At 43.6% G+C, this 18,815-nt stretch overlaps 1 protein-coding gene and 1 long non-coding RNA gene across 3 annotated transcripts; both read left to right on the forward strand.

The window, feature by feature from the left end:
- The first annotated feature begins 2,600 nt into the window (after positions 1–2,600).
- LOC111824283 lies at positions 2,601–10,613 on the forward strand. Of its 2 annotated transcripts, none has more exons than XR_002827357.1 (4): positions 2,601–2,645; positions 5,453–5,594; positions 6,473–6,648; positions 10,520–10,613. It is a non-coding gene; the product is annotated as an uncharacterized LOC111824283 (long non-coding RNA). The 2 variants fall into 2 exon arrangements; XR_002827358.1 differs by having other exon boundaries at positions 6,542–6,648.
- A 1,200-nt stretch (positions 10,614–11,813) lies between these two features.
- Positions 11,814–18,593, forward strand: LOC111824281 (leucine-rich repeat-containing protein 37B-like; the record flags this gene model as incomplete). Its single annotated transcript, XM_023748077.1, has 4 exons — positions 11,814–12,186; positions 12,399–12,882; positions 14,982–15,053; positions 18,522–18,593. Coding segments are annotated over exons 1-4 (1,001 nt in total), but the record flags the coding sequence as incomplete, so codon positions are not given.
- Between the last annotated feature and the right edge of the window lie 222 nt (positions 18,594–18,815).

Raw genomic sequence — 18,815 nt, forward strand, 5'->3', positions numbered from 1 at the left:
AGCCAGGCAATTGAAGTGAACATGAGGCTTTCCTGATCCAGTGAAGGAGGAAGCCAAGGTTCCCCGCCTGCTGCTGCTGGGCTCTGAGCTGCACTCTAAGAAACAATGTTGCAATTATAGAAGCTAAACAAACCCAAATACCTGCTTTCAGCCAGCCAGGCCTCAGAGCTGGAGTTGCAACAGTGTTTTACTTATAGAAGCCAAACAAACCAGATACCTGCTTTCAGCAGCTGAGGTCTTAGAGCTGGAGCCGAGCCTCAGAGCTAAAGCCGGCTCTCAGTTCCAGTGACAGCATAGAAGGTAAATAAATCCCAGAATAAAAAAAGAAATGAAAAAAAGGAGAGGTTGGGAGTTTCAGTCACCCACCAGCCTGAAAATGGCCCTCAGCCCCTCACCCAGACTGGCCAGGCACCCCAATGGGGACCACCACCCTGAAGGGGATGTGACAGGCTGCAAACAGCCATTATCCCTTCATCCAAGCTGGCCAGGCACCCCAGTGGGGACCCCCACCCTGATCTGGGACACCCTTCAGGGCAAACCAGCTGGCCCCCACCCATGCATCAAGCCTCTATCCTATATAGTAAAAGGGTAATATGCAAAATGACCCTAACAGCAGGACTGGGAATGACTGGTCACTATGACACACACTGACCACCAGGGGGCACATGCTCAATGCAGGAGCTGCCCTCTGATGGTCAAGGCGCTCTTACATGGGAGGAGCTCTGCTCAGCCACAAGCCAGGCTGATGGCTGCCAATACAGTGGTGGTGGTGGGAGTCTCTCCTGCCTCCTCAGCAGCGTTAAGGATGTCCGACTGCAGTTTAGGCATGCTCCCCGCTGGCAAATGGACATCCCCCGAGGGCTGCCGGGCTGCCAGAGGTATGTCTGATTGCCATCTTAGGCCCAATTCCCTGGGGAGCGGGCCTAAGCCAGCAGGTGGTCATCCCCTGAGGGGTCCCAGACTGCTAGAGGGCACAGGCTGGGCTGAGGGACCCCCTCCCCCTGAGTGCACAAATTTTTGTGCACCGGGCCTCTAGTAACCCTATAATTGGCATATGCATGGCTTTCTAAGTTGTTCCATCATCACTTTCACCACCAGAGTTCAGTGCAACTTTTCAATTAGCCAGGGCCCCTGGAAATGATGCAGAAAAATACTGTGGCTTAATAATACTTACTTATTGTTAGGTCGGAGAGAGCTCAGGATTGGATATGTGCAGACATGTGGTGAGATAATGGACCCTCCCTGGAATTTCTAACAGATCAACATACCAGACACAGATACCGGACCCTCCCTGGAATCCACACGACCCCACACAGATACTGACTCCTTCCTGAATACCCTGCCCACACCCTGTGGCAGAGACTTCCTCAGCTGAATACCTTGATGATCCCTGCAGCAGAGACTTCCTCAACTCAGGCCCCCCACCCCTCATCAAACACCTGTATAAAAAAGAAGCCCCTCCCTCCATGGGGGCGCGAATTTACTGGCCCCACCTTTTGGGCTGGTGGGTCTCGCCCCAGAACGAAGCACTAAACTCCCCTCCCTCTCTCCTCTTTAATCGTTTGGTTCTCTTTGTTCTCTATGCCGCTTCCTGAGCCACCTAACGCTTATAGTTTACTTTGAATTCATTGCTTAAAATGCTGTCTCCTATTTAATATTCACAATCACTATGAAATTGATATTGATAAATTTCCAGTGTGTTAAAAACAAGTCTCGGTGTCAGATTTGTGATATTCTTACGTCTATCTCTTCTGTCTTTTGGTTTATCTTGGCATCAGACATAGGGCAGTTCAACATGAGGCTCTTGCCATAAAGAGCTCCCAGTGCTAAGAACTGGCAATTTACTACTTTGTTTTCAATGATTGGTCAAAAAGAATCATCAAGGTAAACTTTGTGGATTTTCTTTGACTAACTCCGTGGTTGGCAAACTGCAGCTCGCGAGTCACATGCGGCACTTTGGCCCCTTGAGTGTGGCTCTTCCACAAAATACCACGTGTGGGTGCGCACATACAGTGCGATTGAAACTTTGTGGCCCACGCGCAGAAGTCGGTTTTGGGCCTGGGCGAGTCTATTTTGAAGAAGTACTGTTGATATTTGGCTCTGTTGACTAATGAGCTTGATGACCAATGGACTAACTAGACTCCTTTCAACATTGAAATTCTAGACTTTAGAGACAAGAATAGACCTGGGTTGTGGGGAGGAGATGTGGGAGACCTGTAAGTGGAAGTATCTGAGTATTGGACCACCAGCTAGAATTAATAATAATTTCATAGACTTGGGTGATGGTGTCCATAATTTTCTCCAGTATTTGTATGGTACTTATAAAAACAGTTGTTTATATCTAGTAATTCATCTGCAAGTCTTACTTGATTTTGAAGCTGCAGAACACCTCAACTGATAGCTGGGATTGTTGGAATTTAGTTTTTATTTCTAATAACAAAACATTTTGAAGTCTACATTGAGACTCTGGCAAGGGGCTTTACTTCAAATACTTACAGCTTCAGGATCTTTCTGACCTTGAAGAAAGGGAAAATGAAGGTATTGTGGTTGCATCACTTCAGAAGCAAAGCCAAAGTTCTGTGCTTTACAGGTGGGTCATCCTGAGTGCAGGAGTCTCGGAGTTGGCATGGCCGAGGAGCCTTTGGGTAAGCTGGAGGAGGGTCTGTTTCCAGTGTGTGTTGGGGTGGTGGGCACCTCTCTTTTTTCTTTCATTTAAAACTCATCTTTTAGGATACATCATCAAGCCCTCCCCTTGTTAAACTACTAACTCTCTGAGCAGAATTTTTCTGCCTTACAACACAGGTTTTTGCTTGTTTGTTTTTGTTTTTTCATTTTAGGCAATACCTGACAGAACCTTTACTTTTAAAATTTTAGAGATGACTTCTTGCTAGGATGCTTGGAGGAGGGAAATTTTGGTTAAGATTTTGCTTCAAATACTGATCGCATGTAGCCTTCCATTAAAATTATCTACCAAAGATTTAAATAAACTCTCATGAAAATATTCAACCTTTGCCTCTTATAGAAGGGCTTGAGGAGAAAGAGTCAAATGTAAATAGGATATTCTGATCAGTACTGAGTTTTTTCCTAAAATCTATAGCACTTTGGCTTAGGGTTTTAAGTCAGAGGCAGGGCTGTTTGTGGATGGAGTGAATTAACTGCTGCCCTGGCCTGCTTGGGTTGCATAAGTTCCTCCCCCCGCCCTCCCCCATCCCCTGCAATACCCTCAAGATCTTTTGGCATCAAAGGGGCAGGAGGGGGACACCTTTGGGGGCTCCCCTGCCTTCCTCTCCAAGCTGGAAAGGGAGACACGGAGGGAGGCCCTGATGAGATATATGCCACAGTACAGAGCCGCCTGGGTTACCTATAGTACCCCCACACCCCATCCTATCCCAACCTCACTGCATGCCCTATAGTGGTCCCTTCATGGGCTCAGTCTCTTCTAGGCTCCTTGGAGACATAGCTCCCTTGACTGACCATGCTCCACCCATTGTTAGTTCTGGTCAAATAGCCAGAGGGAAGAAAAGTCTGAAGATGATCCAGAGGGACCTCAGCAATTCCGATGGGCCTTCTACCTGCACCCATTTCTGCAGGCCTGCACCTCCTGCCTGGCCCCAGCACCTCCCCACTCAGCTCTCCCTTTTTCCTTGCCTGCACTCCCATCGGAGGGGCCAGCAGGGGCAGACCACTCAAGCAGCCCCAGCTCCAGCTCTGTGCCCCACATGGTAGATGCCCATGTGCTGGACCCACGGGGAGAGTTGCTCTGCTCCAGGAACCTAGGCAACAGCCGGGGCAAGTGGGCTGTTGCCCAGGCTGAGGTGGTGCCCAAGATGGGGCTAAGCTTGCCCAAGGGTAGTAGCCAGAGGAAGCCCCCAACCCTCACCCCCATCCCCAGCCCCCATCAGGTAAATGTGTATATGTGGATATGCTTTGGAAGTAAAAACTTTCTAGGGGTGGTTTAACATATTCCAAAAGCACATAAGGAAATGTGATAAGTGGATTTGTCCTGATGTACTGTCAGGGGAAGTTATTCTGATACTAGTAGCCCATCCTGCGATATCGTGTGCAGTAGTCCACCTGCTGCTTCTGCGGGCGCCGGGGGGGAACCGAGGTGCACCACCGGGAGCTGGGAAGCTTCCACAGGAGGCTGAATCGAGCCACCAGCGCTCACAGGAGCCGGGAGGGACCCGCGCCAATTCTGCGGGAGGCCAGAGGGAGCCGTGCTGCTTCCATGGGATGCGGGCCCACTGTCTCCTCTTCAGGCTTGTGCTCCATTGCGGAGGCTGCCAGCCAGCTCCCCCAACCTCCCGTCCTTGTCTGTGTCCACTCTGGCTCCAGGGGGCCGGCCAAGTCCAGCACGACGGCTTGCCAGCCCTCCTGTCTCTGTCTCCATATTAGCTCAGGCCTCACCTGTGCGCACAACCTCCTGGTGTATGGTCATGACCTGTTATGGTGTCCTGGCCTAATTTGCATATTCTCTCTCTCTCTCTCTCTCTCTCTCTCTCTCTCTCTATATATATATATATATATATATATATATATATGTCCTATATAATAATAAAAATCTAATATGCAAATCAACCAGGGGGTGGGGCCAGCTGGTTAGTGGGGCCAGCTGGTTACCTACCATAACCTACTTTTAGTTAAAAAGTTTTAATTTCAAACCATTCTTTGTGGTTACTTCAAGTCAGCGTCCCATGCATCAGGAGGTGAGGGCAAATGCCCAGTTTCAAATTCAATTCTAGTAGGAGGGCAGGCAGTAGGCAGCCAGCTAGTATCTCTCTCTCTCTCTCTCTCTCTCTCTCTCTCTCTCTCCCTTTTCCTCTCTCCCTTTTCCTTCCTCTCTCTGAAATCCAGAACTAAAATAAATAACACAACAAAAACCCTTCCTAACTGTTGGCCAGCTATCAAGGAGTTGCTGGAGATAAAGAAGAGTCTGTGAGCAGTAACTGCCTACGACTTCCCTCCACAGGACTTTATTTCAGGAAACGTACTGGTGGGGCCACTGCTCCATTCACTTGTCCTGCCTCAGCCACTGTGGACCCCACTGCGGGTCATGTGTGTGCTCCTCCGCTCCCTCCAGCTCAGCCCAGCACCAAACCTACCTACTTAATGCTGTGCCCAACAGATCCTTCGACGCATGATTCCAAGTAATGTACTGGTTCCTCTACTCCTGCAAAGAGAGGAGAGTCATTACTACATCACATTAAGTCAGTGAGAGTTAAATGCCTGAGTGAGTGAAAGAAATTCTGAGTGAATAAGATTTAATAATAGACCTAAATGACCACAGATAAATGCTGGTGGCTTAACAATGAGATGCAGAATGGTGCCAACCACACACAGGACAATAGCACAGCGTCCCCTAGTGGAGCAGTGGGACTGGGAAACAGGACAGCATGTTTTGTGGCAGGAGAAAGCAGGGGAAACGCAGAATTCATATTTATCTGTTTTCTAGGAGGGCTTTTTCTGGAGAAAGCAGCCGCCTTGGCTAAGGGATACATTTAGACCTCTCAATGCCACATACAAGCAAAACATGGCACAGACGCTACATGACAAGGATTGTCTAATGAGGATGAGATTTTCTATAAGAATAAAGGGTAAATGGGGACAATTTGGAATTCTTTTCTGAAATGGTTAGGTGGGGTTCTAGGCAGATATAAGGGCCTCCAATTCCTATGTGGTTAATTAGTTTGCGGATGCTGTTCTCTTGGTGCCTGCCCAAGTTACCTCCCAAAATTCCTTACTGAGAATGAAAGCAAGTGTTTTTCTCTGTGTTGACCAGTGAGCCAGCAAATACATAGTGTGCTTAAGGCACAGCCTGGGAATGGGGATCAGTGAGTGTGGGGATCCAGGAGGTGAGGAGAAACAAATGGGACCGTCCTGGAGACTCATTTCCTGTCCCCTTTCAGTAGCTCACCAGATTGCTAGCTCAGCAGGTACCAGCAAGTAATGGAAAAATAGTCCCCTTTTCCAATGAGATAATTTCTTTCATCCAACAGCTTGCATGGTGGTGGTATAGATGTCCCTGCCTCACCTTCCCTATAAGCGTGATGCATTCCATACAGGCTCCCTCTCCACAGGACCTGTAGCCATGGGACACATGGTCCAACTAAGTCTGGCCTAATCCTCTTCTATGGAAGCACCAGGAGGTGCCTGAGGTGGGTACCTAGATGGTGCAGGGCGGAAGGGACAGCAGTCACAGGAGGTAGCTGCTGCCAGCTCCTCCCCTACATTCCCCCTGCCCCCCAGACCCTGAGCTCCTGGGACCATTAGGCAGTGATGGCGAACCTTTTGAGCTCTGTGTGTCAGCATTTTGAAAAACCCTAAATAACTCTGGTGCCATGTCACATATAGAAATATTTTGATATTTGCAACCATAGTAAAACAAAGATTTATATTTTTGATATTTGTTTGATATGTTTAAATGCCATTTAACAAAGAAAAATCAACAAAAAAATGAGTTCTTGTGTCATAGGTGCGCCTCACTGCCATAAGGGGCTCCATGGCACAGATCCAAATAGTGTGTGGTGTACGTTGACCACAGATGGAGAAGAGGGGAAGATGGTGAGGAAGAGGAGGGGAGGACGAGGAAGAGGCTGACTCAGCCAGTGACTGCAGGGAAAGCAGCTTCAGGAGGCACAGCGCCTACAGGTACCCACCCAGCCCATGGCTGCGGTCTCTTGCCCACCTCCTCTGCCCTCACCCGAGCTCTCCCAAACCCGAACCCCAACCTCCACTCCCACGACTGAGGGGAAATGCCAGGGCACATCGAGTGACACTCACACACAACAAAAACAAAGCACAACAGAACAGCACACCTACATCTACCAGAGGACAGAGGCGCATTGTTCATGGGGGTTGCATTGTTGTAGTTTGCAGGCCACATACTGGCTCGCTCTCTCTCTGCCCCCAGCCCTCCCATTTTCCTCTTTAATGCTGTTCTCTTGGTGCCTGCCCAAGTTACCTCCCAAAGTTCCTTACTGAGAATGAAAACAAGTGTTTTTCTCTGTGTTGACCGGCAAATACATAGTGTGTTTAAGGCACAGCCTGGGAATGAATCAGGTGAAGTGAATTATCACATTTGTTTTGGCTTTGCTTGCAGTGTCTCCATGAGGCAGGACCAAAACTTTGGCACATGGATCCACTGCATTCATTTTTTCTCCCCTTGTGTTGGTTTGGTATTTTTGGGATGAAAGAAGCCTCTTGTTTTGCAAACCTCTCTGTGTTTCTAATGTGGTTTCTTTAGGTTTTTATTATGTATCTGTTCTTTAAAAGGGACTTAAGGATTTAGAGAGGTTGTCTCCCTCCCTGTTCCCTCTTTTTCTCTCTCCCTCTCCCTCACTCTCTCCCTCTCCCTCTCTCCTCTTTCTTACACACACACACACACACACTCCCCTTTGCACGCCTAGCTGTGTGGTTTTAAAATTATGTTGATCAGTTTGGGTTATGTCAACCTAAGAAATAGTCAAACCTGTAAGAATTTTTGTGAGTTTATTTGAGCCAAACTGACAATTGCTGGGAAGCAAAATTTCAAAGGATTGAGAAAATGCTCCAGAGAATGGCAGTTTCGCACCTTATTTGATACATTACAATCCAAATAAGACTTACATGTATTAAATCCATTGGTGATAGATTAAAAAGTAAAATGATAGACACATACTTCTTTTTTAAAAATATATTTTATTAATTTTTTTATATATATTTTTACAGAGAGGAAGGGAGAGAGATAGAGAGTTAGAAACATTGATGCCAGAGAAACATCGATCAACTGCCTCCTGCACATCTCCCACTGGGGATGTGCCCGCAACCCAGGTACATGCCCCTGACGGGAATCGAACCCGGGACCCTTCAGTCCGCAGGCCTACGCTCTATCCACTGAGCCAAACCGGTTTCGGCATATTTTATTAATTTTTTACAGAGAGGAAGGGAGAGGGATAGAGAGTTAGAAACATCGATGAGAGAGAAACATTGATCAGCTGCCTCCTGCACACGCCCTACTGGGTATGTGCCCACAACTAAGGTACAGGCCCTTGACCAGAATCAAACCTGGGACCTTTCAGTCCGCAGGCCGACACTCCATTCACTGAGCCAAACCTGTTAGAGCGGCACATATTTCTTTTACATAGGTGGGTACAAGATAGTTAATAGTCAGCAACTAATTCAATAACAGTGAGGGCATTTGTGGTCTCCCTTCTAATGTGGTACCTGTGCTTTGAGGGGTCTAGAAAAAGGAAATTATTTTGAGATTCCAAAGGAATGTTATGGTAGATGCAAAAAGACAACATACAGGCTTAGTAAGGTGAAAATTGAACTTAGTCAGGTAAGATTCTAGCCTAGAACATGACTACTGCTTTTAGTTTTAAATTCAGCCCTAGCCAGTTTGGCTCTGGGATAGAGTGCTGACTTGTGGACTGAAGGGTCCGGGTTTCATTCCCGGTCAGGGCACCTGTCCATATTGTAGGCAACTAATCAATGGTTCTCTCTCATCCTTGATGTTCCTCTCTCCCTCTCCTCCCTCTCTGTCTGAAATCAATAAAAATATATATTTTTAAACAGTTTTAATTTCAGATCATCCTTTGTGGTTATTTTAAGTCTCTGAGTTAGTAAGGCTGCCACACAGGCACGGGAAGAAGACCACGGCCCCAGCACCGCTCAGTATACAATGTTTCATTTTAGCTCGCCATTGTACACTCAATCTTTAACTTAAAGATCAATATAAGTCTTTGTAAATTTAGTTGGCATTACTAAATTATTTTCCTAATGATTTTTATCCAATTAGAGTCTTAATCGGAAATAACTTTGTTCCCTTAACACCAGGCAAGTCCTTGCTGGCTTTATGCTTAAAATTCCAAAAAATATAGGAGAGGTCAGAGAGTTGTTGGCTGGCTTACCAGAACTCATTGGAAAATGCAACCAGACTTTGTCAAAAATAAAATAAGGTGGCAGAGAATCTTGCACTCTTTGAATGGACTGGAATTACAGCAAATTTCAAGAGCTTGCTTTCAATGGCATTTGTGGCTATGAGTTGGTTTATTACTTTAACATCAGTGGTTCTTTAATAAATAGTATAAGGGTAAACAAATAACAAAAATTATGTTTTCTTATTCATTTATTTCCCAGAAAAACAAGCCACTTGATCTTTGAATTTGTTAGCTGTTTTCAGTTGATTTTTTTAAGTCTCTGCCTTAAATGGTTTTGTTAGTGCAAGCATGTCAAACTTGCAGCCGGCAGGCCGCACATGCCTCATTCCCGCCAGCCACGAGTTTGACATGCTTGCTCTAGGGGAGTGTTCTTTCTTGCTGTTTTATGGCTAGGCAGCATTCCGTTGGGCATAGACATCATTAATTAGTCAGAACAATAATACTTATACTATGATGTAGATTTTGCCAGCCAACAAGAAAGGATTTTGGAATTTTCAGTTATCTGGAGCTTGATTTGAGTTTCTGATTTTTCTTTCATCATTTTTTCCTTGTAGATAGAGTCCTAGAACATAATTTCATTTTTTAATTAACTGACCTCATCTGGGGCTCTTCAAGTTCTTCGTCTCTGGTGGATTATGGATCAACTCCCTGGGGTGGTTGGAAATACACAGATTTTATCCTGACAGCCCCAAGCTGTGAATTAATTGTGGGGTCTGGCTGAGAAATGTTCCTTTATAAAGGTAATAAATAGCCTGGCTGCATCAACCTATGAACGATCAGATCATGGTTTGATTTCCCGTCAGGGCAGATGCCCAGGTTGCAGGCTCAAACCCCAGTGTGGGGTGTGCAGGAGGCAGCCAGTCAATGATTATCTCTCATCATTGATGTGTCTATCTCTCTCTCCCTCTCCCTACTTTTTGAAATCAACAAAAAATATATTTTTAAAAGGTGATAATTCTTTTATTCTCTAAAGATTAAGGAAAGTTATTTATGTATATGCTATTTTCAATTAGCTTTATATTAATCAAGAGACCTGAGAAGATTTCTCAACCCACTAATCACTGAAGTTCAAAACCATTCCTGAAGGGTAGTTGGAGTCTGTATTAGTTTGATAGGTCTAGCGTAACCAAGAACCACAAACTTAGTTTAAGTCCAAAATTGAAATGTTACGGTTCAATATTTATGTCCCCCCAACCGAAATTCATATGTTGAAACCCAATGACCAATGCAAGAGTATTATTTCATTTGGCAAGTAATTAGGGTTAGATGAGATCATGAGGGTGAACCCCTCATGAATGGGAATAGTGTCCTTGTAAGGGTCATGAAGAGCTTGCTTCCTCTCTGTCTACTCTCCATGTGAGGATGCCATGTGATATCAGTTGTGTACTGTAGGCAACCGATATATTTCTCTCTCATATTGATGTTTCTCTCTTTCTCCCCCTCTCCCTACCCCCTTGTCTCTCTTTAAAATCAATAAACATATCTTTGGGTGCGAATTTAAAGAAAAAATCAAACATGGGTATTGAGAATTTCAAGAAAATGGCAACATTTTTGAACTGTAAAGTGTGTCCCACTCCACACCACTCTGGTGTATTTTGTAGGTCAGCTATTTTTCCAGGAAGCAGTATGGCCATGGGAGGAAGACTCTCAGATTTCAGCTTTGAAGAGGAGCTCAGATTGCCAGACTGGACTAGCTCTTCTGAATTTCCTGGAATAAAGTATGGTAGCAACCATCTTAGGTAGAAACTGTTGCTTAACTCTAACCCTGCTGTTTGGCTTAACAATAGAAAAGTTATTTTGATTTTCTGAATTATAGAAATCATCCCATTCGATTGAATGCCTTTTGATTGTAATGTGAATATCCCATTGATTGTGATCTTACTGGTTTTAGGAAGCACATTCTTCTAGTCCCCAAAACCAGGACAGCACATTTACACTAAATTGCCTCGATGGCTCTAGATAATGTGTTCCTGGTGACTCAGTGGTCCCAAGAGCCGAGGACTCTACATAATGTGTTTCTGTCAAGGCAGTGATCCTGAGACCCAAAACTATAATTAACATGCTTAATTCTGCTTCTGCAAACTGCTTTTTTGCCAACCAGGTTCCTCATCCCAAACCCTGGGATGTACTCAATACCTTTCTGATTTTTGCCTCTATAAATCTGGTATTGCGGCCATCTTATCAATCGAGATTTGGGAGAGCGAAATGCCCCCTCAGAGTCCCGGATTGCAATAAATGTGACTCTTTAATTCGACTCCTTGAGGCGTCCTTCTGTGATTCGTGGGGTACATTATAACAAGATGCCAGGCCCTGTGGCTTCCTTGGAAAGCTCTTCAATACTCCCCTCCTCCCACCTTCTTTTACACCCCCTCCCCACATCCCACCATGCCTGGGATCTGGGGCCAACCAAGTGGCAGTCCAAATCCTGCCTCACTGTGAGTGGGGAGGGGAGACCCAGAGGGAGATAGTTATCTTTTCTGCAGGTGAAAGGAACCACTTGGTCACTGGTGATTTTGGGGAAAAGGCTCCCTCTTCTGTAGGCACTTCAGCCCAAGAATAATAAAGGTTGCCTAAATAAAGGTTAGAACTTGAGGTGGGGGAGGGGTGCTTGGTTGCTAAGGGGCACATGCAGGACAGGCTGCCAATTGTGACAGGGCTGCCAATTGTGACATGGCTGCAAATTATTGGGCTCCTGCTCAGCTCAGGGACTTGGTCCCACTTCTCTGGGTTGCGTGTACGTGCCCCAGTATTTTGGATCGCTCCTTGTGCTCCAGTCTCCTGGATCGCTAATTGTGCTCCATTATTTTGGATTACCTATTGTGCCCCAGTCCTCTGGGTCACCCTCCTTGCCCCATTCGCCTTGGTGGCTCACTGTGCCCCGGACCTCTGCCTGTCATGTCCGGGCTGCACATGTGGGCCCCACGGTTCCTGTTCCTATGGCAGCTGTTGTGGCTGCAGGTCCAGGCAGCTCCGATTCCGGAGGTGGCCATGGACTCTATACTGCTGACCTCCATGCCCCTGGGGCCCACCAAGCCCTGGTCTTGGGATCAGCAAAATCCTGCACACCTTGAACTTTCTTCTGTCAACCATGAAGTCTCAGCTGTACTTGCAGAGGCCCCTGAGGAAACGGAACCTTCTCCAAACTCTCAGGAGGCTTTAGTTCAGCTTCCACGCCAACAAGAAGCTGCAACTCAGCCTGCAGTGTCCTCTGAGCTGTTGAAATTTTTGTTGGACCACCACGGAGATCAAGATAAACAGCAACCCTATGGTGAATATGTTCACTCTTCAAAGAGATCAATTCTACCTTCTGTGCCTCTTGAAGAGATAAAAAATTCTCACATCCATCAGGCTCAGCAGCCAACCTTTCCACCCGTGGACCTGGGACTCACCATCACTCCTGAACACACTTCGGGGGCTGCGGCTACAGCCCTGAAGCAGAATGCAGCTCCTCCAAAGTCCTCTGAGGTGACATTTCCACAGGAAGCGCCGGTTCAGGCTCCTGGCCAACCTTTCTAGCTGTGGACCTGGAGCTCACCATCACTCCAGAGTCTACGGTGGAGACTGGTGCTACAGCCCTGCAACAGACTACAGCTCCTGCAAAGCACCCTGAGGTGACACTCCCACCGCCAGACACTGTTCAGGCGCATCAGCCAACCTTTCCACCTTTGGACCTGGAGATCACCATCACTCCAGAACCGACTTTGGAGGCTGATGTTACAGCCCTGCAGCAGACTACAGCTCCTGCAAAGCACCCTGAGGTGACACTTGAACATCCAGAACTTCAGCCAACAGAGTCATCAGAGACAGTTCCTCCAATGACTGAACAGAGTGCCACCATGAACATCTGTGAGCTCTGTTCCTGCAGTAATGGGACACTGTCATGTATTGGTTTTGGCTCAAAGCAGAGGCTCAACAGAGTGCCAGTACCAGAGCCCAGCACCTATAATGGCACCTTCACCATCTTGTAAGAATTGCCTTTCCTCATTTGCTCTCTGCATCCTGGCTGACATGGCAGCCTTTTCCTTGAGGTCTTCCTGGGCCTTCCTCATCTCCCCCAAACCATGTTGAATGACTTTGTTTTTATCTTTGTTTGACAGCTATTCCTTATCTTTATTCTTCTTAATACTTTGTTCCCCCTTAACCAGTCTTTTGCTTGTAATTGCCCATATTATTTTTCCAAATTTTTAGCCCTAGCACTTCATTCCTTAACCTCTACTGTCCTCCCACTTATGCTTCATTCTCTTTATAGCCACATGGCCCTCTCCCAGACTCATTGGTGGTGATACAACAAAGTGGTTAGGAGTAGAGATTCTACAACCAGAGTGACTGGGTTTGAACCCAGTACGCCTTTATTAGTGTTGAGACTCAATTTCCTCACCTGTAAAGTGAAGATTATATAGTTACCTTTACATAGGATTGTTGTGAGTTTTAGAAGAGTTAATGTGTTTGTGTGTGTGTGTGTGTGTGTGTGTGTATACATATGTATAATTTTCTAACATATGTCTGTGTTCGCTATTATTATTTGATCCCTCAGTCATATCTAGAACTTATCTTTGCCCCCTTGCTTTCTATATAAATGACCCATTTTGTTTCCAGCCCAGGTTTAAGTACTGTGTGAGCCACAGAAGTATGACTTTGTCTATGGAACATGACAGTGGTAGGGGGGAAGAAAGGGAATATACATAAAAAAGGAGGTGATATATAATTAAGTTCTAAAAGAAATACAGGCCAGAGGTGCTATAATACAGCAGAATCTTTAGTTATTGGTGTATGGAAGTCAGGGAAAGCTGCATGGATAACCCAGAAGTTTAGCTGGGACTTAAAGGGAGGCTATGGTTTGGTAAAATAGTGAATACAGTAGGGCAAAGGCATGGCTACATGAATGATCATGACTTAATAGACCAGTCTGGTTATAAAGAATTGGTTTAGGAAGTAGTGAAAAATATGATGATGAAAACTCTTGACTATCAGATCTAGGGGTTCGAAGTTCCACTGAGAAAAGGAGTCCTATTGAAAGTTTTCAAGTGAGAAAGACAGATGAGTAAAAAAAAAAAGGGGGGCGGGGGGGATTATTTCAGATTCCATAGGTAGAGTGATCTAGAAAGGAAATCTTGACTCAGGGAGACCAAATAGAATACTCTAGGAGTTCAGTGAGAAGACTCTGAATCAGAGTGTTGTGATAGAAGAAGAAAGAAAATCCTCGGAACACTATAAAGGAAGAACTGACAAGCTTTAGTAACTGACTGGAGTGAGGATGGGATGTACAGGAAAGAGAAAGATCAAATATGACCCTGGAAAATTTCTGTCCTGGATGATGAGGAGAATGATGGTGGTATGACAGTGGGCATACAGCAGTTGTGAAAGAGCCAGTTTGAGGAGGTGAGCTCAGTTTGGGCTTCTTTCATTGGTGAGCATAAAACAAGAAGGCTTCTGCTTTAGAGGAGATCTCCACTAGGCAGAGGGGCAGACAGATAACTGACTTTTTGTGACCTTCCTGAAAAATATGTAAACTGAATAGGTAAGTTATTGCTGAGGGATGAGGACAAAGCTAAAGATTCAAAGTCATCCACTGAATTAGTGTTTGAAACTGAACCTCAGGAATTTAACAGCTTCTTTTAAACACTTGTAATTCATGGACACATTCTCACTGTTTGTGGGTTTTTTAAAAAAATACATTAGTATTGATCAGAGAGGAAGGGAGAGGGAGAGAGAGAATGATGAGGTCAATGATGAGAATCAATGATGAGATGAATGATGAGAATCATTGATCTGCTGCTTACTTCAGGCCCCCTACTGGGGATGGAGCCACAACCCAGGCATGTGCCTTGGACCAGAATTGAACCTGGGACCCCTGAGTCCACAAGCTGATGCTCTATCCACTGAGCAAAACCAACCGGTGCTCACATTATATCTTTATTAATTGTGCAAACTGGAAAGCTGATAGATGTGGAAATTAGAAAGCTTGTGTTTCCTGCATTTAAATATCAAGGTTGCAATGATTGTTTTACTTATTCTGTTCATTTGTTTCTTACTTATTCAATGATATTAACTGTTTCTTTGCAGAAACTTGCAAGGAAACGCCATCTCTTACATTGGTAAAGATACGTGGAAGTCATACCATTTGGTTGAGAAACTGTGAGTATATTCTCTCCATACGTAAATTTAAAAAAACTAACTGCATTGTAAGAACTTCTTGGTCCAGAATTTTGAGGTCAGTAGCTCTGAGAAAAGTTATTTCCTACTCTGTATCCCAAATCAAGTCTATTGATTGCAATTCTGTTCATTTTAAAAAATTAAATTTGGTAGGCCCTCTTTATAATCACAGTCAATTGAAACTTATTTTCTATTATGATAAGCAACACATGATTATTTTTTTAATATATGAAAATTAGATAGTAGATATACTGAAAACCCTGCTTGTGTCCTCATCCCCACCCGAAGTAACTGCTTCTCTATGTTTACTATATTTCCTTACATATCCTTTTCAATGCATTTGCCTACATACATATTTACAGATAGCAAAATAGGTATGTTATGTGATTTTCATATCTTTCTTTACATAATTGATAACATCCTACATCTTGATTCTTTCTCCTCATAATATATCTTACACATGTTTCCTTCTTGTTAGAGAGAGGGTTACCCAATTCATTTCAACTATTTCAGAATATTTCATAGTTTAATAATCCCCCTATTGATGGATATTTAGATTATGTCCAGTTTTCTTGTTACATGTATTTGATGCAACATACATTCTTGTACATGCATCTTTGGGACCATGGGCTGGTATTTATGTAGAATAGATATTTAGAAATGGAATTGTTGGGATGAAACTATATTGATACAGCATTTAATTTTCCTTAAAGAAATTATGCCAATTGATACACCACTAAGTGGGCAACTACAGTATTTATTGTCTTCTATCCTTCCATCACTAGATAGTCTCCATTTTTTGGCTGATCTAATGGGTGAATAAAGACGGTCCCACCTAAGTTTGAATTTTTCTGATTACTTGTGAATTCAGATACTTTTATTTATTTATTGAACAACTGTTTCTTAAAAATAATTTTTTATTGATCCCAGAAAGGAAGAGGGAGAGAGAGAGAGATAGAAACATCCATGATGAGAGAGAATCCATTGATTGGCTGCCTTCTGCACACTCCACACCGGGGATTGAGCCCGCAATCTGGGCATATACCTCTACTTGGGAATCAACCGTGACCTCTTGCTTCATAGGTTGACATTCAAACATTGTGCCATGCTGGCCAGGCAGGTTTGGAGATTTCTAAGTCAGCTTGAGATTTATACCTTGGAAAGAAGAGGTTCCTAACTTAGAGTCAGTGGACCCCCCACTGCACCATTTCTTACCATTTTTCCTCCCAAATATCTCTTGGTTATCTGCAGAAGCCTATATTCTTGAGGACTATATTTTTAAAAGATGTATAAGTTAAAATATATATGAAAATAAAGGAAAGCTATTATTAAAATGCGTATTTAAAAACATTTTTTATTTTCCTATGATTATTCTTTTTTTAATCCTCACCTGAGGATATCTTCCCTTTGATTTCTGGAGAGAGTGTAAGAGAGAGGTAAAGACAGAGAGAAATATCAATGTGAGAGAGACACATTGATTGGTTGCTTCCTGCACGAGCCCCTAACAGGCCTGGGCTGGGGAAGAGCCTGCAACCCAAGGTATGTGCCCTTGACCAGAATTGAACCCGGGACCTTTGGTCAATAGGCAGACATTCTATCCACTGAGCCAAACCAGCTAGGACTAAAATATTTTTAAAAAGTAGATTATTGAAAGGCCAGCCACCATGGCTCAGTGGTTGAGTGTCAGCCTATGAAAATCAAACTCACTGTGGGATTCCCATTGAGGACACACGCCCAGTTGCAGGCTCAACCCCCAGTGGGCTGTGCAGGAGGAAGCTGATCAATCATTCTCTCTCATCATTGATGTTTCTCTCTCTCTTTCTACCTCTTCCTTCCTCTGTAAAATTAATAAAAGTATATATTTAAATTAAAGCAATAAAAATATTATTGATACTACTTTTCTTTTTTACGTTTTTCTTTAATCCTTGTCTGAAGATATTTTTCCATTAATATTTTTCAGAGAGAGTGGAAAGAGGGAAAGAGAGAGAGAGAGAGAGAGAGAGAGAGAGAGAGAGAGAGAGAAAGACATGAGAAAGAGATATCGATTGACTGCCTCCTGCTGGTTTGGGGCTAGGGATTGAACCTGCCACCAAGGTATGTGCCCTTGACTGGGAATCGAACCCATGACCTTTTGGTTTGTTGGCCAACACTCTAACCACTAAGCAAAACCAGCCATGTCAAATCTGCTCCTATCATAAGTAACACAAGGTATAGTGGTTGATCTGATAACTATTATAACTTCAATGTAGTGATGAGAATAAATGTTATTTTGAGATATCTGCAACAAATATATTATATGAAAACATCTGTGAATTTATTGGAGACCCAATGAAGTACTATACTGTTAATCTAGTATGGTTTGTTGCCTACATTCACAATTAGGGCAATGCTAATTTTTGGTAGATGTTTGTGAAAATAGAGATGTAATTTTATTTTCCATTCAGGTTTGGCCCCTGAATTCAATCCATACAATGCTATTCACCGACTCTGGCCTGAAGTGGTAATCAGCAAATGAAAATTATATGCACACTTTGGCATATATTCAAGAAAGTGTAGTTTTCTAGGGAAAGGGTCCATAGTTTTATGAAATTCTCACAGGGCTCTTGTCTCCAAAGATTAATAGTCACAAATGTAGAGGAAAAGAAAGACAGTTCTTTGCCTATAAAGCTGTGCTTATTCTCATGAGTAATAGTAAATGGATGATTTGTTTTAAATAAAAGTAGTAGACTAAAAACCATGTTTTTCATATTCTGAAATCATGGAAAAAGTATTTATGGAACGTCTGCTATGTGCCAGGAACTGTTTTATGTGCCAGAATTACATGCTCAAGAACAAAGTAGACAAATTACTCCATTTTTCAAGGGGTTTACAAGTATATAATATGAAAATGAATACCTATATATATAAAAGCCTAATATGCATATTGTCCCCATGGGAATTCAACTGGGAGGCCGATGGCTTGCTAAGATGTGCGCTGACCATCAGGGAGTGGTGCGAAACAAATGAAGGAAGGCCCTGGCCAGCAGCCAGCAACCAGGGAAGGGAGGCCCTGGCCAGGCAGCCGGAAGGTCCCAATTAGCCCTGATCACCAGCCAGGTATATGGACCCTACCCTATGCCTGAATTTTGTGCACTAGGCCTATATTGTGTATATATATACACAGATATATACGTATTAACTAGGTACATATCATTTCAAATATTGGTAAGTTCTTTGGAAAGAAAGAAAGCTGACTAAAGAAAATGAATCTATTTTAGAATGCTATATTGTTTGCAAAAGAGGACGGGAGAAGAAAGGTTTGAAAAAAAACAGATTATCTTCCTTGAATTAAATAAAAATTAGGGTATTTCGCGGGCACCATTACCCGGGTTTCCCCATATATATTTCTGTGCAGGAAATAGTTGTAGTTATTTTGCTTTTTGATCCAGATATAACCTTTTCATTTTTCAGAAATCTCAGTGCAAATAATTTGAGAGAATTACGTAAAGATTCATTTGAAGGCCTGGCTTCCCTCCAGTATTTGTAAGTTAATTGTATTTACTTATGAGATTTTAGTTATATTATCTATAAAATAAATAAGGGGTTCAAATGAAAAAATTTCTACAATTTCTTCCAGCAATAAAATTCTACAATTCCATAAGTCTGTTTAGCTCATCTCTAGCATTTAATATCTCCTATGCATTTTCAGTTTCAGTTTTGCCCTCTAGACAAAATATTGATAGGAAAAACTCTTCAGTTATGGAG

The sequence above is a fragment of the Myotis lucifugus genome, unplaced genomic scaffold, assembly GCF_000147115.1.
Source record: "Myotis lucifugus unplaced genomic scaffold, Myoluc2.0 scaffold_1120, whole genome shotgun sequence".
NCBI lineage: Eukaryota > Metazoa > Chordata > Mammalia > Chiroptera > Vespertilionidae > Myotis > Myotis lucifugus.